This window comes from Struthio camelus, chromosome 1 (genome assembly GCF_040807025.1).
Source record: "Struthio camelus isolate bStrCam1 chromosome 1, bStrCam1.hap1, whole genome shotgun sequence".
Lineage (NCBI taxonomy): Eukaryota > Metazoa > Chordata > Aves > Struthioniformes > Struthionidae > Struthio > Struthio camelus.
Window position 1 is genome coordinate 151,441,555 of NC_090942.1, and position 25,377 is coordinate 151,466,931.

At 41.0% G+C, this 25,377-nt stretch overlaps 1 protein-coding gene across 2 annotated transcripts in view; it reads right to left on the reverse strand.

The window, feature by feature from the left end:
* Positions 1–4,881: 4,881 nt before the first annotated feature.
* The window catches only part of AFF3 (ALF transcription elongation factor 3), a 337,446-nt gene continuing 316,950 nt past the window's right edge, over positions 4,882–25,377 (reverse strand). For both annotated transcript variants that reach the window (XM_068924417.1, XM_068924407.1), the window contains exons 16-21: positions 24,293–24,429; positions 22,165–22,236; positions 19,660–19,753; positions 15,719–15,768; positions 15,365–15,579; positions 4,882–13,981 (exon numbers count right to left, since the gene is read on the reverse strand). In XM_068924417.1, coding sequence (XP_068780518.1) covers positions 13,860–13,981; positions 15,365–15,579; positions 15,719–15,768; positions 19,660–19,753; positions 22,165–22,236; positions 24,293–24,429 — 690 coding nt within the window. In that variant the 3' untranslated portion in view covers positions 4,882–13,859. The remainder of the gene's footprint in view (positions 13,982–15,364; positions 15,580–15,718; positions 15,769–19,659; positions 19,754–22,164; positions 22,237–24,292; positions 24,430–25,377) is intronic.

The window sequence follows — 25,377 nt, forward strand, 5'->3', positions numbered from 1 at the left end:
TGTCGCCAGTGTGGGATGCGTGAGAAAAAATGTAAGGACGGGGCACACGTGCTGTGATCGTACCGGCTCCCGGCCCTGGCAAAGCATGCCTGTGGTTGGTACTGGGACTATTGAGCCTGTCTTGGGAGCAGACCAGAAGCCAGGTTTTTCCCAGGAGCATTCCCTGACCATCAAGGCTCAGAGTCAAATTTTCACTCTTTCTGTCCCTTTGAGTCTTGCATTCTTAGCTGCGCAGCTTCAACCGGAATGGTCACATCTGCTCTGACCCTTGGTGAGTAGGGTCTTTTCCTAAGAGAGGGCCTATTTATGTTAAGAAAGTCTTTCTTTATATATATAACCTGCAAACAAAAAATTCCAGAAACTATTGCCTCCTAGCTCAGCTGTTTCTTAACAGGCTGGCTCAGTCCCTTGAGGAACATATGCAGCCTGCATCTGCCTGGGTGGAAGGGCTTTTCTGTGGCCCTGAGTTGGGTGCTGGAGAGACTGGAGTTTATCTCCCTGCTTAGGCACTCCTCCTAGCCTGGCTCTAGGAGCTTCCTGCTCAAGTGCAGATTTTCAGTTGTTTACCAAAGCTATACAAGGGTCTTCACATGCTGCACAGGGTGCCCTTGTGCCTAATACAGCGTTTTTTATACTCCGCTTGGGGCCAGACACCTAAAATGAGATGTCTGGCTATAACACCTAAACCCTTAATGGGACATAGCTGGAAAAGCTTGTTTTTAGTCACACTCTTTGAGAAGCACAGTTAAAGGGCTGAGGATCTCTCTCAAGGCAGTTTTTCAAAGAAGTGCACTCTACTCCTGTGCTTAGTGTCCTCTCCCTGATTTACCTGGAGGGATTTGTAAATATTGTGACTGCCCATAGCACTCTGTGACTGAGGAACTCCTATGCTCTTCTCTGCTTTTTGAGTGACAGAAGAAAAAATCTGTATCTACAGGATTCTCTATTGTTTTATATCACATGCAGGCATATGTGCTACCAACTCAGAGTTCTTGTCATACTTAGCCTCACCTTCTTTACAGCTGATGTGTAATACTGGTGTTTGAAAAATGACTACAGAAAATCAAATCTGTGGAAACTCACACTGTCAGGAGTTGCATAAATGGTTCAAGGAGACACTATAACAGTACATCTCTATTGATTTGTAATTCCTTAAGGAACAGGAGATTTCAAACTAATAATCCCTATCCAGACAACTCTGCGGCCTGGGTTTCATTTTAAGAAACATCCACACATACTTCATGATTCATATTCTTTCCTTAAGAAAAAGACAAAATTCACATTACTATGAATGTAAACTTAGCACAAACATGAAAGGGTAAATATGGACCACAACAGGGTCTACACTTCAGCAATACTTTTTGCAATGTTTCCATTGCAAAAAGTATTCCTAGTAAACAAGGTCACGGTCTGTTCTATTTCAGAGTAGCAAGTACTACTCTCTATGCATGCTTTCCTCAAGTTAAGACCAGAAACTCCCGTAAAATTGAAAATTTCCCCCTAAATCTTTTTTTGTCCCTTTAAATATACATATTCCATTTCCATGATTGGTGTTTTCATTTTTTGGTCTGCTTTTGCAATTAGCTTTGATACAATTCAAAGTGAAGCCCTGTGACAGTATTTTTAGCGAATGACAATCCACGGGATATGGTAAATTCTTTATTACTTTGTGCCTTTAAATCAAGATTGGGTGCCTTAAGAACAGATTAGCTTTCCATTCATCAAGTTATTAACCTTTGACAAAGAAATCCCCTGCTGAAATGTTATGGCCTGTGTTTTCCAGGGAAGTAAGGCTAGATCATCATAATGGGCCCTCCAGGTCTTCAGCTTGGTGGTGCCTGACTTCTCTCCTGACTTTGGATTACGCTGATAAGAGGAGTTGTGCATGGGACAAGTCAGGAACTAAGATTTAACATGGATATTCTGCCGGATTACAAGCAAACTGCTGAGGCATTCAGGGCGAGAGGCAGTGCTGAAGTGAGCAGGTTCAACCTAGCGGGCTTTAGCGGGCTGTGTGCATTTCATTAGCCAGAGCTCTTTGTTGATAGACTGTCCTGTCCTCAGTAGTGAGAGCTCTCCAAATGTGCATTTCAATACGTGATGGTTACAGTTCCTAAAAGAGACATGTTCATGTATGGTGAAGAGTCACGACAGCGCAGAACATGAGGTATTGCTCAGATGGCGTTCACGTGTTTCACGCTGGCTTATATAGGTTGCCTGCCTTACCCCTTGTAGCTATATACAGCCTAGTCGGTTGAGTATCTGTACTCCTACTTGCCTGATGTTTCTGGGTTAGCTCTTTCTGCTGCTCTCTCCCGTTTCTGGGGAAGCTCATTCCTTCTGGCCGGCCCCTGAGACATTCAGCCAGTACGTACCCCGGCTGTCAAAGGCTGCTTGTGAAACCATGCAGTTTACTCAGGAAAAAGAAGGAAAACGTATCCCCCCACCTCGGTACTGATCAAACAGAAAGGCACACTGGAAGCTACCATTTGCAAAATGGCCATGCTATAAGAGCAGCATTTTTGGCTTTGGCCCAGAAAGGCATGCTGGGGTAAGTACTTCTGAAGATGGCAACCTTATGTGGGAAGAAGCTGTAGGAATCAGGAAATCGCCAGGGAAAAAGGTGTGCGTCTGGACAGGGCAAGGCAAGGCACAGAGTGACTGAGTCCTGCATTTTGTATGGTTTTATCACAATGTCAGCCTATAAATTGTGAACTGCTGCTGTACAATTGCTGAGGTCATGGCTCTCTTGCCACCACTTACAGACAGTAGTGCTTCGAGGAGCAGGAGCTAAATCTAAATAAACCCTGAGAAGTTTGGATTGGTTATTTAGTCATCCTGTGCCTTGCTCTAAAAAATAATAGCAGTGACTCTGTTCTCCTTTCCCTGAAGAAAGAGGCTAAAAACTCTTTAACCTCTTTTGGGGCATTTTGTTCTTTTTCTGTGGAGCTCACTTCAGTCCAGTGCCTTGTTAATAGGAGCCACTTGGATGTGCCTTTCCTTCTTCCCCACAGGAAGGCTTCAAATGATCTCACCCATGAATGAAGTGTGGAGAAGGGTAGGTGGCTTAGCCAGGAGCACAGGTGACTCTGCTCGGACCCAAAAGCCGTAAGAAAAAAAGAGACAATTTTTTTCACTCGGGAAAAGGTTTAAGAAAGAGACAGATGAGATGTAATTGAGACAGAAGGATGTTGATTTCATGGTTTATTGTCACATTAAAAAAGTAATCTTACTGATGAATTAATATTTGCTTTTTAATATAAAAGTGCTTATTCTTACAAATCCTTAAGGCTCATTCTGTTACATTACAGTAGGATTTTTCACCATCCTAGAAACTGTGCTACATGTGTTTTATATGAACTGTGGACATAGCAAAATCTCCAAACAGTAAAACAAATCATCTGTAACTTCATTGCCTTTGTATGCATGAACCTGTTTAATTGTGTGACAGAATTTAACATGAAAACAAACAGAAGTAACATTTTATTTTCTAGTTTGAATCGGAACTGATCCCTGTAAGATTTATATTTTGCTCGAGTGAATGGAACCAATACAATTGTTTAAGAATCTCAATTTTTTACTTGTATAGCAAAAAGGGAGGCGGGAGACAGAGGAGAGTTACAGATGTAATGTTTACTCTATGTTTCTTAGGAAAAGAAAATAGGGATGACTACCAAGCACAAGTACTGTTCATTTGTGATATATTTATTTTTATAATGTCCTTATGTTGTACATTTACCTAGGTAGAGCTCCCACTGAAGGCAATGTGAGTTCCGCCTGAGGAAGGAATAAGACTAGGGCTCTCATGGGGAACATTTTAGATTAAGTGGCCTATTATTTTTTTGTCTCAGAATGGAGGAATGGGCAAGGTGAAAGTTACTAAAGCTCTTGTTGTTTGTATTGATCACAACTGATATATGGTTTCTGGCATATGCTATAATACACAGATAAGAGTATACGATATTTATTTTTAATCATAATCAGAGCTATATCAGTTGAACGGGCAGTGAATTTGCTATTTCTACTTAAATTTTAAATATCTATTTATTGTAAAGACCTTTTTCCCCCCCAATAATTGGGTCAAAATGCAGTAACTAAAAATAATGTAATGCAAAAGATAAAAATAATTTAAAATATTCTGGAGCAAGGGGAGAAATGCTAACTGATCTAATAAATAAGGCAGTTTAAAGCATTTGTGACTGCTACGGTGATATATGTACATATCTTACAGCATAAATTACTGTACAGAATACTCCATTTATTAAGCTGTGTAAACAATATCGCCTGCTATATAGGGTCATATTGTGGGATTATGCTCATTGGAAAATAAACTGCTATAGCTGTGGCTGGGTGGGTGAGGCCTCAAATAGAGCACCATTTGAGAGAAGCAATACTTTATCAGCTACAAATACAGCCATACTGACTTGAGTAATTTTACAAGAATTTGCTGGTGCGTGTGGCTATAAATGAAATGTGGAAACGAAATTCTCTGCATTTGGTTACAAAAATAATGCTGGTCACAAACTGATTTTTGTACACCTCCGCTGGACAAGTACTCTCCATTAGAAGTTTGCTGTGTGAAATGAGGAGGGAGGGGAAAGTTGAAATGTGCCAGTATCCCACCGAACGCTCCCTGCACTTCCAACACGTCTCTCAAGAGGCAAGCCAATGGCTGGCTCCCAAACTGGGACCACTACATGCCTATTTCAACCACTGGTGCTACACACCACCTAGGAAAGGAGAAGGAAAATGCCGATTACCGTGACTATTGGTACTGACTGGATAAGTAATGACAGATGTGAATACGCTGTGATTTTGGCCACGCTGTACTCTCTTCCCCACCCGCTTGTTTCTCTCGCCCCCCCCCACCCCCCACCCCGTTGTGCAGTTTGGTTTTGGCTTTTGTGAGATGATAACTCTTTGGAGCGGAGTCTATCGTCCACTTTGCAGGACGTCTATCGCGACATGGCCTGGGTTCCTCCAGGTCGGTAGACACCGCAGCAGTCCAGAGATCCGTTCATAACACACGCAGGAAGGCAGGAAGCTGTCGTAGGCGACGTCTGCATTTTTATGTGCCGTGTTTTGTTACACTGGTTATAACTTCAGCCTACTGTGGTCAGCATGCAGTAATGGCACTGCACAGGAAGGCCTGGCTTCCTGAAGACCACATGTTTGCCTTGGCCTCTGTGCAGGTAGAAGCACGCACGCTGCGCAGCTCTTTTGCCTGGTCTCCCAAGGCTCCTTTTGCAGTCAGTGGAAAGAGACAGCTTACAAATGGCACGACAAGCAAAGCTTAATTCAAGTGCTCTGAATGTCTCACTAAAGAAGCTGCTCTTTCAGTCTCCACTGACAGTAGAGGGAGGCAAGGGAAATGCCTTGCCTCAAATTACGTCCAAGAATACCCCCGGAGCTGCTATGGGGCTGCTGTTGTGCAGGCAGGTCAAGAGCTTTAGATGGCCCTGTGTTGCTTACAGCCTGTTCATCGTGGATAAAATTGCAAGTTTGTTTCAGTTCTTTCACATAACGAATTGACAAATGCTGTTGAATTTCCATAAAAAGAGTAATATTGGCCTAATATTGGCTCATGGCCAATCTGATCTCTTTCACAAGCTACAGAAAAACTGTTTCTTCTGTTTACAGAAAGCCAGCTGTACTTTCAGACAACATATGAAAAAAAAGTACCTTTGCATGTTTACTAAACTGTAAAATACATCTTCTGGATGTTTCAGTAATCGGGATATTTCAGTAATCTTAATAGAATACAGGTGCACATTCAGGCCTCAAGTAACTACTTACCTCTTTGGATTTGGGCCCTGTGAATTAGAGAATGGGAAGTGATGGCCCAAATCCAAAATATATGGATAAATGTTTTAAATATTTCAGGAATAAATGTATTTACCCCATACATATTTTCCTGCATGTCTGCTACCTCCCAAAGCGATCTCAGCCATATCCTCCTGCATCAGCGCATCCAAAGATATTTTACCGATTTCAGCAGGCTCTCTCCATAGCAGCAGGTACAATCATAAACCTGGGATGGGATTTATATTGCCTCTGTATCTGAGTCCATCACCTAGATTCCCTCTGTAGACAGTGGAGAGAGAGAAAGAGGCATTTCTAGTGTGTGATTCATCTTGTTTATTTTAGACCTTCAATACAGGATGAGATGAATCCCACTTTCAGTGTTGAGGTCAGGACATTATTCTCTCCCGTTCCAACTTCTCTTGCTATTTGACCTCCATGCATTGTTATAATGCTGACTGTGTCAACATTACCCAAAAAAAGAGCCTTGCACAGGTAGGAAGCCACCAGTTCCTCCTGGTTCTAGTGCAGGGTCATAAAGTGGCAACGCTCATTCAAGCAAATCAATAGCACAATGTGAGCCCATGGCTACTAGGCCTGGAGACATTGCGGTAATTCCTCTGATTGCACTGCTATTTCCCACAGGGGCTTCTGAGTCACCAGCACTAGATTTTTGATCCCTTGCACAGCTGTGCTGGGAGATACCCCAGATTAGGGGCCTCCTCCATTCCCTTCTTACCCTGAGAAGAGCCCATCAGCATTTGTGCACAGCATCAGTGGTGCTCAGTATGTTTTCCTCAGGAGGGAACAGAAATTTCTTACAAGGAATAATGGGAGAAAGTAGCCAAGTCCCACAAGTTGGGTGGGAAAGAGAAGAAAACAGGAAGGTCCTGAACTGCTCAGAGCAGCTCTGCATGGTCGTCCATCTTTTCTTGTGTGAGTAATATCAGTGTCTCCCTTCTCTTCCTTGGGAGATGGAGTTGGGGAAGAAAATGTCTAGAGCTGCAGGAAGAGCAAGCTGTGCGATCAGGAAGGTGAAACGAAAGACTGAGGACATATAAAATTAATCAATGTATCGATCATGGATCTAATTAACTATTTGTGATTTGCTGGGGCAAGCTAGAAGTCCCCATGTCCCCAGGCAGCACTTTACGCAACTGGAAGACGAACTTGTTTGTCATGGATGAAGGCAGGCCCCAAAATCTCAACTGCAAATAAAAATATGCTTTTTAAATACAAGTATTTTCTGTCATAGAAGTGACAAAAAGACTAAGAAGAGCCTATACTTTCATAAGTCTTATCTATGTCTAGCTTGTTCCCCCAAGAAGTGTTTCCTTTCAAATGTCTGTTGATGGGATGAGAATTCCAGATAGAAGAGTGCTCAATGGAGGAAAAAAACAATAAATCGTGCTAAGTAAGGATGGATTTGTTAGTATTGTCTGAATAGCATCAAAAGCAACAGAAACATTTTGTTGATTGATTGGTGTTCGTTCCCTGGCATTGATGAAGTGCTTTACTGCTAACTTGTAGAGGTAATGTGTCAGAAAAGCACTGGGAATTTAACCCTGTTATGCCAGCTAACAGCAGCGGGCTTTGGGAAGGTAACTCCCTGAACATTGCATTGCCAACATAAGCTCCACCTGACTTACCGGATGAGTTACTGGTAATGTGCATCACAAAAAGATGCATAGAGGTACATATTTTTTTCTTATATCCCCAAAAGCAACCAGTCTCCTCTGCAATGCACCATTTTAAAGAAAATACCCATTGATTGGGAGTAATTCAAAGCTGGATTTGGCATAACAAAGAAGTTGAACATTTCTGAGGCTGTTCAGAAGAAATAGACTCGGTAAGATTTGGGAGGCAAATTTCTTCCATAGAAAGACAAAGTGACTTAAAGACATATATAGAACCTTAAAGTTTTTAGGCTGCACACCACGTGGTTAGCCTGCACTGTCTGTCCTATTCGGTGCTGTTGTGATTCTTGCTTTCCACCAGGATCAAAGTTATGGATACTCTGGGAATGGCATTTTCACCTAGGCTCTGGTTCCCCTCAGTGCTAAGCAGAGCTTTTATATACTCTGGCACTTACTTTGAGAGCTTACGTGGTATTTAAGAGTTCAAGGGTCTTGTAGCTCTAGACTCAGGGGTGAAATTCATCCAATGTGCTTAGCAGTTTTTTCCATAGCTCTTGTACAGCACTTTCCTTCTGAGGATGCAAAGTGATTTTCAGACATTAATTAATTCTCATAAAGCCCTATGAGGCAGATAAGTTTAAGTATCCCTGTGTTAGTATATATGAGGAACATGAGATCTGAGTGCCTTATAATCCATGCTCCTCTCTATGTTCTCTCCCAAAAAGGAATATGTGCCGTGGGACAGAGGAAATCCCCAATTTTTTGGCATTCTTTAGTCTTCCTTGCACTCACTGGAGCCCTTAGAGGGTGGTGTTGTGGAATAACCAAAACGCTGTTCGGGTTCAGGTCAGAGCAGAAGCAGTTTATTACTATAGCTATAGGAGAGTTCATATCGGCAGAGGCTGTCACTCCACTGCTCTGTGTTCTCCCCTATAGCTTTTGCTTCTGCTCTGACCTGAACCTAAATTGTATTCTGGTTATTCTGCAGCAGTAGCAGTGGGGAAAGCAGTGATGAATTTGGAGGAAAAGCAAACAGTGTGAAATTCAAACTACACATCAGGAAAGAGAGGGAGTCTCACTGTATTTGCTGCTGGCATTGCGGGAGAAAGCAGGGCCTTTTATGCCACTTGTGGGTTACTTGCTTGCTCCATGCTCCAGCACCTTGTTTGAAGGGTAGCTTGGGCTGCCAAAGTAGAAAACAGCCCTGAAAGTGCATGCATACTTGAAGACTAGCAAGCACAATGGAGCCAGGCAGTACGCAGACACAAAGGAATTACCTGAGGAAATATCCCCAGTTGAATCCTGCCTTTCTCACTGAGGAAAACCATACTCTTTTGAGAGAAAGACGTATAGAGCCTTGGACGTTCCAAATCTCAGTGTAAGTGTTTTCTTCTATGCAGTGAGGGAAAACAGTTCCCAAAGTGACTTTCCCAATGTGTTAGTTAATATTAAAAAAAATTCACAGCAGTAATGCTGTAATGCTGGATTCACCCCAGTAATGCTGGAAATGGAGCATTGTCCTTACTGAAGGCAATGGCACCTTTATGAGAGATGTTAAAGTAACCAAAGTTTCATGCTAACAGTACTGTGCGAGAGACACTGTTGTCCAGTTTTCTAGACGTAAGAGCATCCAAATGCTTTTCTGAATGCATTCTGACAAATTTATCCGTGGTGCCTCACCAGCCTTCGGCACACAGCACATCAACTAATGCAACAATTATGATAGTGATCAGGCCCATCAGGCCTATTTATGACATGAGAATCAGAGTAATTCTCTAGTTTCAAACACAATGACTTTAAATATGTGGTGTAAATGCTAACAAAAAGTTATCAAAATGAGAGGCATGTTAGATCTGTGCCACCCAAACTCCTATCGTTATCTTAACAAATTCATATTCTTCAGGCACTGTTTGTATTTCTATTGTGTTAGGAGATTTTATTCTTTAGCTTGAGGATTCTGCCTTAATGGGGGGAGGGAAACATTGCTATCATTGTGAAAAAGAAACATTTCTTTTTGACATACTAAGCGTTAAGCGGATTAGGTAAAGGCAAGGCATATCGCAGAAGGAGATGTTCTTAATATAGCTTTGACCATGAACTCATGACCCTCCAGAAAATTTAGGAGAGTAAAAAAACATATTGCTTTGACAATCTTTTAATTTACAAAAATCTTGTAAAAAGATCAAGGAATTCAGCCACTGTTATTTACAAAAAAATTCAACCTTTCCTGCTTAAAAACATGAAACATTTAATGTCACATCTGCAGAGATGCAGAGGCAGACGCCATTAATCCAAGTCATTTTGCAAATTCCAATTTCATTTGTATTAAAAACTACAACTAAGTCAGTCAATAGTATATGCTGTACGTGCGTTAAGGCGGGTGACTACTAAAGTCTCTTGGGTAGATAAACTAAGCACAGATTAGCCAGGTCTAAGTATATGTCCTCATCTAGGAAAAAAGATATCCTGACATTTCAGTGATGTAGATTTGTATCAGTAGCTATGAAAAATGGTTGAACATTTGTATTACAAAAGAGATACTATGGCACAATCCCAAAGGGGCATTTCTTATAAATTAATTAGCTGCACAAATTATTTTGCTAACAGTTACTGCACTTCTGAGGTGATATGGCTGCTCAGTGATAGGTGTTTGATGATCAATGGCAGGCAGGCACTAGTAATATCCTTCATGCTGAATGACTTTTATTACTATTTAGATTTACAGTATATACATATGTGCTTGCATCTACACTTAGGGCTTGATCTTCCTTAACCTCCTTTCGTAAAGTCCTCTGTTCATTGTAGTCTCTTCCTCTGGAGCCCTGTGATATTTGGATTAAAAGAAATAGGCAAGCAAGGGACTGGGATTTCCTTTCATATGATGTGAGGACTATGCTTAGTTTTTAGCCACACTTGAGCCTCTGTATATGTTTTACTCTCATCTGTCATTCATGCCACCGAGGAATGCCATAAAAGGTTAAGGCCAGTGGGGTCTGTATAATCTTGCTGTCTCTGAATATCCCATAAGCTACCCTGCCCTGGTTGTACGCACCTGCGCTATGTGGTTCCTTTGAGTGCATCCCAATTGCTTTACCAGCCCTGACTGATTCAGAAGCGTCTGTTCATTTGTAAACAAACCTCTCCCTCCAGGCATAATCCTTCTGGATTTCTACAGAATGACTTCTTACTTCTGCAAAATGAACCTGCAAATTGCTGCGGTGTAAAGAAGCCTACACATTCCTGGACTTTAACAACAGATTAAAATGAATAAGCTTCCTTCATGGAACCTCAAATAAGAACAATCTCCACTGGTCTCACCTAGAATGCACAGAGGACCTTCAGCTCCTGTTGAAATAAACAGGACTATTCAGGTTCTTAAAGTGAAGCATATGCTTGATTGGACCAGACCTTAAAACCACATGCACTTTTCCAGATCAGGCCCTAAGAAAATGAAAGGAAGGATTTGTTGTCACCATGCCGCATTCAGCTCCAGTCATCCAAACAGCTGCAACCATATATAGTAAATAGTCTACCCAGAAGAATATTCTGAACAACCTCACCAAAACAGTCCAGCTGTAAGAAGCCTTATGGAGAGAAGGCCAAAACCTCTAATCCATTTATACGTCTAGTTGGTTTAAATGGCTGCTACTTCATCCTGTTACACCACCAGAGATTAAGGCTCAGAGTGCTCATCAGATAGTCAACATAGATGATGCCAGCATAAAAACTAAAAAAATCAGAAATCAACGGGTCTTTTAGCTGGAATACTTCAATACAAGAACAATTTACAGGAAAGGACAATCATCTACAATAGATCCTAAGTACTCGGAAACACGTGACAATACAACAGCATTAATTCCTGCATTTCTTTGAAGTGGCTTGACATATGACATCCATACGAAGAGTTCATTATGATTAGGAAAAATATCCTAATCTTAATAAAATAAACATGCTTCAAAGTTCCCTCCTTGAAACTCAAATGCTAAGTGTGCAATAAAACTAAACTCCATTTAAGGCAAGTAATATATGTTGCTTCTAAATTTGCTCAACATTAAATAGCAATAAGGACTTCCAAACTCAAAAAACTTATCTGAAGACAAATATCACAGGCACCATCGAAGAAAACAGAAACTAATCTAATGGGAATTTCACTTTCCTGATCTGAGGAGAAATCCCACAGTACCTTCCTACAGTATTGAAGCAGCTCACAGAATCCATTGCTTATGGCAGCTCACAGAATTCAGTCTAGTAAATCAGGGCAGACTTCCACAGCTGAAAACCAGGAAAGTAATAAACAGAAAGGCACTGATCAAATTCCCCACTGATACTTGTGATGAAATAATTTGTGTTATTTTTGGGGCAGGTAACAGCTGGAGTTAAGAATCACTGGAGGACTCAGAGAACATTTACTTTGTCATTTAAAGGCAGGTCCATGCTCACTCTTAAAGCCAGCCTTGCCCACTACCCACGCTATAACACACAAGCCCATGCTAAGAAGTTCCTGGAGCTCAGGAGCTCTCTGGAGGAGGAAGGATGCGAGCACCAATTGGTACATAAACACTGGCCTAGGATGGCCGGGGGCTGAGCATTCCCCAGTAGCTACCCTGCTGGGCTGCTTCAAAGGACAGTGTCAGTGCTCTGAGTCTGAGCAATAGCTGGAGTTATAGTTAAGTAGCCTAGACAAAAAAAAAAATGCAGCTATGTCAAGCTCAATGTGCTCTCAAACCTGCTCTTTACCATTGGGTAAATATAGCCTGTCTTACCAAAGATGTTTTAATGAGAAAATATGCCATATTATTATTATTATTATTATTTTTAATGCAGCTCTTCAAAAATGGGGGAGAAAAAAAGGCAGCAGGGAGTAGCTGATCAACCATCAATATTAGTGGCTACTTCTATTTGTATCTTCTATTGAAAGAGTTTTTTTGTACTCGTATTTCCTTAATATATAAGTAAATTAGATTAGAAAATAACAAACAAAGGGTCCCGTCAGTGGCAGTGGCAAGAAGAGTCCATTGAAGTCACTGGAGCTGCTGAGCTGAGTAAGGGCTGCAAATCTGACTGCAAAATAGGCAACAAAATTACATTTCCAATACAGAAGAAGAAAACTAAATGTGCCAAACCTACTGAAAATAAAAAAAAAAAAAAGCACTAAATGCAAACATAGCTGTTAGGAACTGGCCTTGACCTCAGCTGACCCAAATTCAACTGCAATTATTGCAGGATTAAATCCCCTGGTACCAAAAACAGCTTGTCAACAGGAACTGAAAACATTCTGTAAATCAAGAAACATTAAACCCTAGTTGAGGATTATGCATGAAGAGTGAGAGGATTATGATAGAAACAGTTCTTAGCTTGGTAAGCAGCAAACTCAGCTTCCCAGATAAAGGAAATTGCATGTAATGTTCCCATACAGCCTAGAAGAAAATGCAGCAAGCTTCTGCTGGATGAAAAAGATACAAAAATCAAAATCTGTAAGATGAAGCCTTCCCATGCAAAGCCAACAAATGTTACAGATATCTCTCTGTCTCTCTGTGTATACGCAGCTGGAATTTATACATTTTCTTTACTAAGTGGATTGCAGTTTGCAATTTTTTTTTCATTTATCTATTTGCTGTCAGTAACAGAATGCAATTTTCCACAGTCTCTTTTAAGTTCTTGCTATTAGCATATCTGTTTTTCAGGTTTTTTACTTGAAACGGTAGGTCATACTGTTGGTGAGGAGCTGAAGAAGAGGTGTGGTTATTTAAAAAGACAGGAGATAAAGAAATGCCTGCAATCTGTTGAAACTTATTGCACGTGAAGGAATGCCTTCTTTCTCCATATTAATGCAGTCTACACGACTCCTCTGTGTGTCCCAGTGGGGAAGTAACAGCAAGATGGAACTTTAATACTGAAACTTCTGTGGCATCTGTGCTCTCAGTAAAAGTTCTCCATGGCCGTGATTTGCCCCCATTCATCCCAGTTCAGGAAAGCCCTTGTGTAAGTGCTTAAGCTCCACTGAAGTCAATGGGATTTCAGTACAAGCTTAAATTTAAGAGTCTACTGAGAGCTTTGCTGAATAGGGATTTGTGCTTACTGCACTTGGTTCAACCAACCCATGAGATTTTGATTTCTGAGTTTTTCAGCACGAGAGTAGAAAGGATATGTTTTGTGTATTAAGATCAGTTCTTTCTATTATTTCTAGTGTATGAAAATGTTTGGAGAGTGGTACAGAACAATTCATTCTGAAGAGACATCACTGTATATCGTATATACGCACACGTACATGTCTACACTCAGAAAAAGTTTGTTCAACATTGAAGAAATATTCACCTTTGTTTGGATCAATGCTGTGGCTGACTATTTCTGTAGCACAGTGTCCAGAATAACTGAATTATCCATGGAAGTTATACAGTCCACGTGAATGGCACACAGTCATTATGACAAGTGAGCGCTATTCCGCACCCAGTGAAGTCCTTGTTGAGTGTACTGAACTAAATGCTCCATACTGCTGTGCAAGGTGACAGGTCCCATCAATGCATCCAAGTCGTTAAAAAAATCTGTAACAAAAAAAAGATTCAGCATTAGAAGAGCAAAGTTGTATTCTCTGTTTGTCACCCTTTAGTAGATTTTATTCTCTTGCAAATTGAGTCAAGCTGAACATTTCATGGGAATGAAAGTTTAGTGCCAGTGAGATTCATTCTAAAGCCCTGTGGTTCATGATACTATGGGCTGATGCAGTTTTCTTTTTAAAGAACAAAATCATCAGTTCTTTGGCTCTGCATTTCTGTTAAGCCTTGATAAAGCAAACAGATGCTGGGCGGGACTTATTCTGAGATTAAGGACAACTAAGTCCAAAAGTTTACATACAAGCGTCTATCTATACATATGCTAGATATCTAAACTGCTGTGACAGTCAAATAGAGACCTGTACAACATGATCATCCCAGACTAAAAAGTAATTTGGCTAACTAGCCACTAAGGGTTTAATTCAGTTGCCTACATACAGGCATCTAGTGCCATTTGAGACACCCGCAGGCAACTGAGATATCCACTCTGGACTGGCAGATCTAACACAAGACATACAGGAGACTTCTGGGATGGCACTGTGGGAAAAGACCTCAAACAGCATTTGGCACCTCTGTTTAGGCAACTGAGTTGCACCCCTGTGTCCCCTCCAGGGTGAACTGAAGAGCTTTCTCAGCTCTGCTGTTTGTATTGACCAAAGCTCCATCAATTATAACAGGAGCCTGGGTTCCCAGCTCACATATACACACCTACACTTACGTATCCTCATTCTGATTTCAATCCTGCCACATCTCTAGCTTAGATATATAAATTACACAGTTTTAAAACCAAGGAACCATAAAACCATAATCAAGTCAAATGCTGGGAATGCTTTTACTCAGGGAAACCAGTTCAATTGAGAGAAGTTTGCCTTAAGGGGGGGTGAAGGCACCTCATGCCCTTCTGTGTCTACCTGTATGTGCGTGTGTGTAAGGGGGAGGGCAGGGAGAGTCCGTCCCTTCTGCAAAAAGGAAAGAAGCTCGTATTTCTTGATATGGCCAAACTAAATGCATCCCATTCAACTCCATGATTTTGAGGAGCAGGGAGTTGCCTCACCTCCCAAAAAGTTTCTTCTCCAGAACGACACAGATGGCAGCGAGTACTACCTACAGCTATGCTGGTAACTGTGCTGTCTGCACCTGTCCTGGTCAGCCAAAGAAAGATAAAAATTAGTGCTATACTGCTGCTTCTGAGTGAGAGAGCTATCAGAACTGCCTTTCGGGCTACATTTTGGGACAGACTGGAACTGAAAGGAAAATCAACTCTGCAGTCATTCCTTGTGGACATTGCCCTTATCAAAATAGATCAGTGATTTTTACCCGACCAAAATCAAGTATGCGTTGTTCTAAAATAGTCCAGTGCACTGAATCACTCACCTCTGTTTTCCTTGGCCAGGTTGTCCGCCATCTCCCAGTAGTCATAACTGTGCAGGATGCTGTTGGTGATGCTGACATGGTTGGCGGCCATCTGATGAATGCGCTGTGGGATGCTGATTATAGGAGATGGGGAAGGGGCCCCTGTGCTCCCCTGGGATCCTACAGAGCTGACTGGAGAAGGGCTAGGGGACATGGGTGATGGAGTTCCTGTGCTCCTGAAATTGGATGTTAACACAGTTACTTAAAAGGGTGGTGGGATTAAACACATGAGAGTATCAGAATGTATTGCAGGTAAGAAAACATAATTTCTGACAGCCAGTCTGATATAAGTTTCTGCGTGACAAGAGAACTTACTTTCCACTGGCACCCCAAGGAGATGGGGTCTGGGCAGCTTTTGATGAATTCTGTAAAGGCAAAAATAATTCACAATGCATATAATTTATATAAGACCACGAAATAAAGAACAGTGAACAGTATAAAAGCAAGGATAGGTAAAGAAAAGATTGTGCAGATAGAAGTCTTCATGTCTCATGATGCAATAAACCCACTGAGCCTAGTTTGGATGTGATGAAGCAGTGCTGCAGCACAGACTCAAATCACATTCTATTAAGCTCTCTGGGATTGGGACTGGTTAGGAAAACACTTTAGTTAAAGGTGGATCTTTTCATACAAAACCTAGTTGCTCAGAAGAAAGTGCTGTCAGGACTCTTTCCCAGGTTTAGGTTAGAATTTCTTGTGATAGAGAGAGAAAATTAAATGGATTACTTTTTCCCACTCTCTCCTCCCTGTATCCTCAAAGCTAATAAAATCTCCCTGGCATCTGTGAGACTCCTCGGTCCACTTGGTCTGAGTAAGATAGAATTTGCAGGGCGAGAAACTACTTTTGTGGAGTGGTGGTTTTTCTTGTTGAAGGGTTTAAGGCCAGATGGGGACATTAGATCATTTAATATGATTTTTTGTATATCTATATAGTCATTAAGATTCTTACTGGTATATTTTACTTAACCCATGCCATTCCTTGAGAAGAGACTACCTTCCGAACCACATTTAGAGCAGCAGAAACTAAGGTGGCAATAGTAGGGAACTGAGTAGCGAAAATGATCCAAGCAATTAATCAACAAGAATTGGGAATTTATTTATTCCTGCCCATTTGGCCTGCAGAAAAACTCCTTCCCACTCCCAAATGCAGTCACTGATTTAATCCTGGGCCTGTAAGAAAGAAGCACGCAAGAAACAGAAATCTAAGAGACAAGATTTTTCTGGTCCATCCCATCCACAGCCTCTTGTTTGGCAGTGGCCAATCTCTGCTTCTTCAGAGGAAAGAGACATCCTTACACACTCCCCTGAAGCAATACATGCAGATAATTGTGCACTGGGGAACAACCCACCCTTCTTGACAACCACAGGAGACAAGTGAAATCCTGCAGCTGGAGATTTGTTTACAGTTTAAATGCAGAGTTGCAAGTGTTACAAGCTGTACAAGTTACAAGCTAGTGTTAACAGCAGTACGAACACTTCTGTTCTCCCATGGCTCGTGAAGGAAAAATGATAAACAAGGGGCTTCAGAGATGCACAGATTTCAAGGCCAGAAGCAATCCCCCAGGACACTCCATCAGCAGTTTCCCTTTTCTAACAAGTCATGGAACTTTTACCAGGAGCTGAATTAATGTACATTAAAAAAGAAAATATAGCTGATCATATAGAAATCCTAAGATGTCGCTTATCCTCCTTGTTCTCTAGTATCCTGTTCTAAGGTTTAGCAGACCTCACAGATAGGAAACAGACTCTTTCAGGATTTCACGAATGAATTTTCTTAACTTCAATGCTAGCTTTTGGATTTTGTTGGTCCTGTGCCAGCAAAACTGAATGTCACCTGGCATTATTGGCTCTGTTTCCATATACACAATGATCATGTCCTCTCTTAACCTCTTCTCCAGTAAGCTGGACAAATCTCCCGAGCCTCTCTTCATAAAGCTTGTTTTCTCAGATTTGACATGTCCTCTGAACTCCCTTGTGTGTCCCCACATCTTTAGTTAACGGTATTTTAGCAGTGATCACATTAGTGCTCTTGGTACCCTGATATTCTTCCTACATTTTGACCCTGGGCCTTCTACATCCCGGGTAACCGGTATGAATAATAAGCTATTGGGTGTCCCACAGTGCACAATGGGTTCTTCTTTCAATGGGTTTTCTTTTCTTTCTTCTCCTTTGCTGTCCTAAACAGAACCAGCTAGTGAATTCTTGGCATTTGCTCCTCTAACAGAAGTCTAGGTCTTTTTTTTTTTTTTTTTCTGCCTCAGGACTACTGGGCTTCATCTTTCCAGTGAAACAGAATTGAGTGCATACATACAGAGTCGGAGGAAGGAAAATATGAAAATTAAAGTCAAGGATGCTTGCACTGTAAATTTAACTAGCCTCTGCCTTACGGTACACAACTTCAGATATCTTTTTTCTCATCATTTTAGGAATATTACTCCAGCCTCCTCTCAGTTCTCCACCAGAAAAGTGGGAATAAGGATTCTGAAGAGAATGTAATGATGTAAGGGACCATCTCCTATCCCACTCTGCCTACTGCTGCCCATTCTCTTGATTTCTTTATACTCTCAAATGTTTCTAGCTCCTGAATGTCTGTGGTTTCTTTTAATTCTCTCCTGCATTAATTTTTTTAAAATGGAAATAAAATGCTTAAAAGGAGATTTCAATAACACTTTTTTTCTTTTTTAAAAGAAAAGTATATCTAATTTTCCCTGAAAGTGCATGTGACAAGGTTTAAAATCTTTCTTTGATTGATAGTATATGTGGAAGTTCTTAATGCAGTCAGCATTTCACGTCACTTGGTTTTGAAAGCTTTTAGATACCAAATATGAAATGAGTGGAGAATTGGCTTGTTTTCCACTGAAAATTATAGCAAATGGATTTTTTTCCACTTTTACTTTCAAAGGTGAGAATACTTTCTAATGTGAATCTATGCTATCATTACATCAGCAGGAGCTCTGCAAAAAACAAGCTCATCTTGGCTATAACAGAGTATAAGTCCATTTTATGTTTGCTGTGAAACAGTTCCTGCCTGCTAGTAGGAGACATTTTACATGGTTGAGAGCCTGACCATCCTGTTCTTAATGCAGGTATTCTCTGAACTGGTAAAGAAAAATAAAGTGCTATAATAGGCATATATTTCTCTCCCCTGAAATCAAGTCATTGTTAGAGAAACATAACATGTTGAATTATATATTGCTAAATTTTTAGAAGCGATTACAGTGACTTCAATTTCAGTTTGGCAATAACAGATCTGTCAATTTCCTGCACTGTCTTCATGCATTTAAAATCTGGTCATGAACATTTGTGCTTGTATTTGAAATTTTTTATTACCAAAATGTCAAAGGATGGATGTTTTTCATTTCAAGGTACATCCCCTTGCAAAAAGTAAAAAAAAAAAGATGAGCCCTGCATCCAGAGACATATAGCTATTCAGGGTCCACAAAAACAGTTTGTCTTAGAGCACTCGGACATATGTATTTTTTTGATTAGAAAGATGAAGGCTAGCGCAAATGCTGGATGGACTGGTGGGCTCCCCCAGAAAGGTTTTGTTCTTGAGATATTTTCCAGAGAAAGGTTGACTCTCAGGTAAAATACATTAAAGTACTTTGAATGACTTCCTGCCTTATTCAAAATAACCAGGCTGTGCACCAGGCAGAGAGTGGAGAATGGAAGCAGAAGCAGGAGAAGCGGATCAGGAAGGGGGAGCCAGCAGTGCTGTGTCAAACACAGGGCAGGCAGCTAGGTGGTCCTCTGACGCTTTTGTACAACTGAAGTCAGTGTGGGTTGTTTGTGAGTTCCTTAGGGAAGGAAGGTGTCCCACTGCACTGTCTTACCTATCGATGCTGCTAAACGGAAGCCCTGCAGCTAACGACTGAAGTTGATCAAAGTCTTCAACTTACAGGAATCTAGTGTGAAGTGTAATCCTAAAGGGGCTTCCTAGAGCAAAATCTGCAAAAACTATTCAGAACACAGCTGAATAGCACTAGACAATTGACTAAGAATAATCTGAATATGCTTCTTCGGTAGCATGAACAATCCATCTCTTACGGAGAGACGTGATCTGTGTATTGCAAACAGGGTCCCTTGTGAATGCAGCATGACTGACTAGAAACTGAGTGTTGCCATGGGATTCTATGGTAAAACTCCTACTGACTTCACTGGGGAAGAATTGAGCCCAACATGGCACCTGTTTTTAAAAAGATGCTGTGTTTTCTATAATGACGCACTGATACTAAAACATGCCATAGAGAAAGCACCTTGAAATACTCAATAAGCGCTTTTGAATACTTGACAGCATGGTCCCTCTTGAGTCGGAACATCCTCCAGTACAGAAGTGCCAGGCAGCGGTAACTAGAACAAAAGGAGAACAGAAGGTAAAGTGTGTCCCCTGAATAATAACTAAACAACAATCCTAATTAATTATCTTTCATTCTTAAACTAACAGACATTGGAAAGCTGACAGCACCTTGCTTACTATTATTATCACCATTTTGTTCCATTTTGTTTACAATATTGCACACTTGGCCACGGGTTCATGAGCAAGGCTAGGTATTACAGCCATGGCAGGCCACATTACGATGGGTGCTACTAGTGAGGTACTAAATAACCTCCGTACTAAGAAGGATTTGCAGAGTTGGGTCCCCAGGCCTTGACTCTGACTTGAAATCTGTCCATTTGACCAAAGGCCTCCCCGACAAAGAGTTTTTAACAGGCCTGGAACCCAATATATATAGTTTTTATATTTCTTGTTTTGGCACCTTATCCTGGGACTATATTATGGTGGGCAGGAGCTGATATAATAATAAACTAGAGCCATCCTGGGTCTATTTTGGTCTCTTCCAGGAGCTGGAGATGACCAGGAAACAGGGAAGCTTCAGACCTGCCCATACTTCACCGGCCTAGCTCCTTCATGAGAAACCAGAATGGAAACTATGTAGGAGCTTAGAGAGTATTCCTAGGCCATGTTCTTTCCACAGAGAAAATCATCAGAGAGCTGACAAACTCATCGTATTGCAGTGGAACTGTCTGCCCCCTTGATCCTTGTCAGTCTGCAGAGTGCCAGACACCTTTATAATGCTATGTAAGTAAACAAGCAATAGTAGCAAATTAATTATACTCATACATAAAGATAACTGACAATCAGCATTCAGGATACACAAACTCTTGTCTTTGCTATTGGATTTAGACGTATTGGTCAAAATCAAGAATTACCACAGCCTCTTCCTAGTAAGATTTTTGATTAGGCAGGATAGGATTGCACCACAGTAACATAGCTTTTGAAACAAAAGCCTAGTATGTTTTACTTTTCACTTGGCAGCAGAGGCCTTATTTTTAAAAGCGATATTTAATCTTGGAACCCAATCGGAAACAGCAGAAGGAGGCGTGAATTTGGAAAGCGCAGAGTTGTTCCCTTCTCACGGTGTTCAGGAATACTAACGTGCCCTGCGGGGCTGCCAACAACTCATCAAAACACTCAAATTCCCAAGTTGCTCTTGAAAAGCCCAGCCAGGGTTTCTATAATTCACAGCCACTGCCTCTTTTTCTAAATTGAAAATGTGAATTTCTGCCTTTCACCACTGGAGGACAGTCTCTCCTTAGGAGTCTGGAGTCAGGTGCGCAAACTGTGTGGCACCGTGCCCGGCTGGTGCTGGGAGCAGCCAGAGGATTCAATGGACTTACAGTCATCATAACTCTCACTCTGTCACCTTCACAGGTACAGTACATATGCAAATGGTGTCAGCTCATCTGCTAGATGGCAGACGGTGAGTTAGGATTGCTATTCATCGCTGAGAGAAGGCACCGTCTGCTTTCCCTCGCGCTGACCTTTCTGCTTAAACAGATGCAGTGGCTTCATGAATTTGGATTCAATTCCACCTGCTAAGGCGCTGTGGCAGTTCTGCAGAACACTTCATAATGCCGGTTTATTTCTTTTTAACCAATTTTCAGTCGTTCTCCCACCTAAGTGTTTTTAAAGCAAGTCCCATTAATCTATTCTGTGCTCCTGATTGCCACAGCAAACCAGTGACAAAGAAAAGGCATTGCAAAAAAATATGTCTCTGAATATTGTGTTCTTTTTTACACAAATGATTAATTAGGACTCTTTATTTATGGAGCCTAAAGATGCATATAATTTGGATTTTTAACAGATGGTTAATAGATGTTAAAAACACACTTGCTGATTGTAAATGCCCACTTACTGAAAGTCAGTAACCATGTAATAGGTACTTTATGTATTAACTACATAGATATTAAATTAAAATTTGATTTTCATAACTTTTTAGTGTTTTATTAGCAATCAGCAACCACCTTGTAGAATCTAAGCTGCTTGCATATATCTAGAAATCTCAATTTAGAAGGTAATGCAAGAAGCTTAATTATCACCATCACAACATCTCCCTTCATATAGTGTAAATACAATTTACGATTACTGAGCCTAAAACGTCAGCCACAAAAGAACTTACCAAGCTATTGGTACAAAAGTACATCACTCATAAAAACAACAAACCATCGGGCATTTAAAAATTAATTATGCTGACTTGCCATAGCTGACCTGTCACAGTCGATAAGTATGAATTGCTTATTTACAGAGACAGAATGCAGACCTGATGCAGTTATACAAGGGCCGGACCTTCCTCAAGCAGAAAGTATTCTCTTTATAGTGATAGACAACGTAATCCTATCTGACTGCCCCCAGCATCTGATTTTAAAGAACTGGCATGCTGCAGAAAAGAAGCCTTTTGAGGAAATCTTGATCTACTAACCATAATGCTGCCAGCTGTTTGTCTTCTGGTGTGGCGTTGGGGCCTGAGTGGGTTTTTAGTCTCACTGCATACCTTAAGCAAAAGGAAAAAGGCCAATGTGAGTTAACTGAGATAGCTTTATATTACCAGTCAGCTCCTGGTTGAGCTGTGATGATTGATGTCATTTGAAGATCTGCCCCATTATATTCATTTTCTCAAGCTACTACACATATGTTATGCTTTTCAGGTTGTGTTTTGGAGCCATTTTGCAATTAATGATGCCTCCTTGTGCTTTTTAAACAGCAGGAACTCTCTTGAACATCCATCAGTACAGAGGGGAGCCTAGCTGGCAAGGTATTGCTCCCTGGCTCACTGTGCTGCCCTACTAAAATAACCTCCACTGCTGTGGAGACCCAGTTACACAGAGTTCATGCAGCAAGGTTTTCACAGTGTTTGAAGGCAGACAACAGCGTGCCTTGAAGCGTGCTCCCCTCACCCTGCTAATTCTGAACGTGTCTACCCAGATCTGCTCCTCCAAGCAGAGCGCAGCAGAGAGGGAACATGTGGCTCAGAGCTATTTTTGCTCATATGACATTACATTCAAATCCTATAAATATTAAACATCCACAGAGGTAGCACTGCTGTTTCAAGAATGCATGTGCTGTGCAATCACAAATTAGTTTCTGGAAATCTCAGCTTTCAGCTGAATACCTGAACAATGGACAAGGTTAGGACAACATGCAATACTTCTGGGCTCGCTTCCAGAAACATACCTGTTCTCCACAATTAGCTGAATGTGTTTTGCCTTATCTTTGTTTCAAACTTTAATCCTGATACTTGTACAAAGATTCAGTTTGAATATTTTGTTTCAACAGGCATGCCTCGGAAACCATTTATTTTTCTGAGGTGCAGTGAGCGAGATCAACAGCAATTCACACTGCAACACAACCACAGCTACACACATTATTTAAAGCTACGGATTTGCAAGCAAACCCCATTTTCCAGAGTTAGGACTATATGTTTACTATCACGAGAAAAATCAAGGTAGACAAAAAAAGAGTTCTACTCTGCGTGTGATGGTGCAAGTAAGAAAAAAGAAGGGAAGAAATGCAGAGATGTGATATACTCTTCTCTTACAGAGAATACTTCATTTTGTTTAACAACCTTCCAGTTAGCAAGCTGGCCTCACTTCACTGAAATGCATTAGAAGACAGCCCAAAGTGGAAAAAAATGCCAATGGAATTGTTTAGGTATGTGAGAAAATCATCACAACAACACGTAAGTCCGAAAGAAAGCAATTGCTTTAGGGGCTTTGCTACACTATGAATCTGATTAAAAAATAGTATTTTACCTCCTGTGAACTTAGCACTGATGAGAGTTACGTGGTTGACTGTCCTGTGAATTAAGTGTGGTCGTTGGCAATACAGCCTTCTCCGCTAGCATAAGTGGATGGACTTTCTTGTGGAGAGAGTCATGCAGACTCTGGGATGACCAGAGCTTTGCTTTCTCTACTGACACTGTCAGTAACAGCAACTCTTAGTACCAGCTATAGTGGTAGAAAGAACTTATGAGGCAGAAACTCATCTCATAGGGACTGAGGGTGGGACTGAATTCCAGGCGGTACCATTTGGAGAGCTATGCAGCTGACTAAATCTAGGGGTCCACTTTGGTGTGAGAGGGATTGCTCTCCGGACTCCACTGACTACAACAGGAGCACAGACACCTAATGGGCCTTGAATGTCCACTTTTCTACCACTGTTCACGTCTTCCTTCAGGAAACCACTAAACTACAGTCATAAACATAAGTTATAACATTTTGCAAACCACCACACCACGAGAGTGCTTGTTATAATGTACCCATTTTTCCCCCTTTTGAGGAGAGTAGGACTTACATCATTAAACTCTCAAAGTAATTTGCAACTCAAGTAATATGAAAAGCTTTGTCTATTTTGTGTTCTACATGGTTTCCCAATTTAGTTTCCATAGCAATCACAAATAATACATATATGGTACATATGACTGACCTGGTGCCTGGGAGGACCTCATTTCTCCCTTTTTACTGTAACTAGCAAATTATATCATCTTTGCTATCATTATAGCATATTTGCATGAACGGGACAATCCTTGCTGTCAGCTCCTTCCTTCTTACCTGATGAGTTCAACTGTCTCTGAATACATTGTATAAGGGGATTTAGATTCCATTGGGCCTTGTTCCATTGCATTTCCACACTCAATGAATGACAGTGCTGCTTCTGCATAATTCAGTGCCTTTCCAAACTTTTCCACCTAGAAGGACACAGTGTAATCATCAGGATATGGTTACATGTGATGGGATTTTCCTAACATGAATTATAAACTTGATGCAAGTTGGTACTTCTTCAGATTCATAAATTTTGCTGTGAGAAAGCTAAAGCCCATCAAAACCTGAGTATCAGTGAAATTCATAACACATAGAAAGTAGAGCTGCCAAAGACTACAAGATGTTATTTGGTCCATACTTTTGTGTCCAAGGGGGGGATCAGCTCTACCTAGGATATTCCTGACAGATGTTTGTCAAGTCTGTTCTTAAATACCTCCAGTGCTGGAGATTCCACAAACTCATCAGGCCTTCTGTTCCAGCTTTCAAGCATCCTCACATTAAAAAGTGTTTCACATCTGTTTGCAAATGCAGGTTTTCAACACTAAACAAAGAAAGGTAATGACTATCTATCTTGAACTAAGAGAACAGGAGTTAAATGCTTTGACCACTAGGTCTTCATTATGCAAAGGCTCATCTCTGTTCTCAGTTCTTTTTTATCCCTACAATCTGCGGCACCGCTTGACCACACTCTCCTCTCTTATCAGGATTTTACTTTCTAGAGTCTCCTCCTCTCTCAGGGATTTCTCTGCTCCCTCAGCTTCTCCTTCCACAAATCCTTCCTCCTTGCCCCATTTCTTCTCTTATTTTCAGTACCTCTTTGACTCTGTGTGTGTGTATTTGTGTATTTATAAAGATACACATATTTGTCCTCCGTGATGCACAAATATGTACATTGACATGCCACTAATCTGCTCTCAGAGTTTCACTTTTGATATGGATATAGATGAATTATACTTCTACCTCTCTGTCCTGACTTCTCTTCTTCAGTCAGAACTCCTGTGGTACATAAAGCCCATTAATGGACTGGATGCGTTTGGTTGAAATCTGATGCACACAGTGAAAGGTTAATGGACCTTATTCTCTTCTAGGGATAA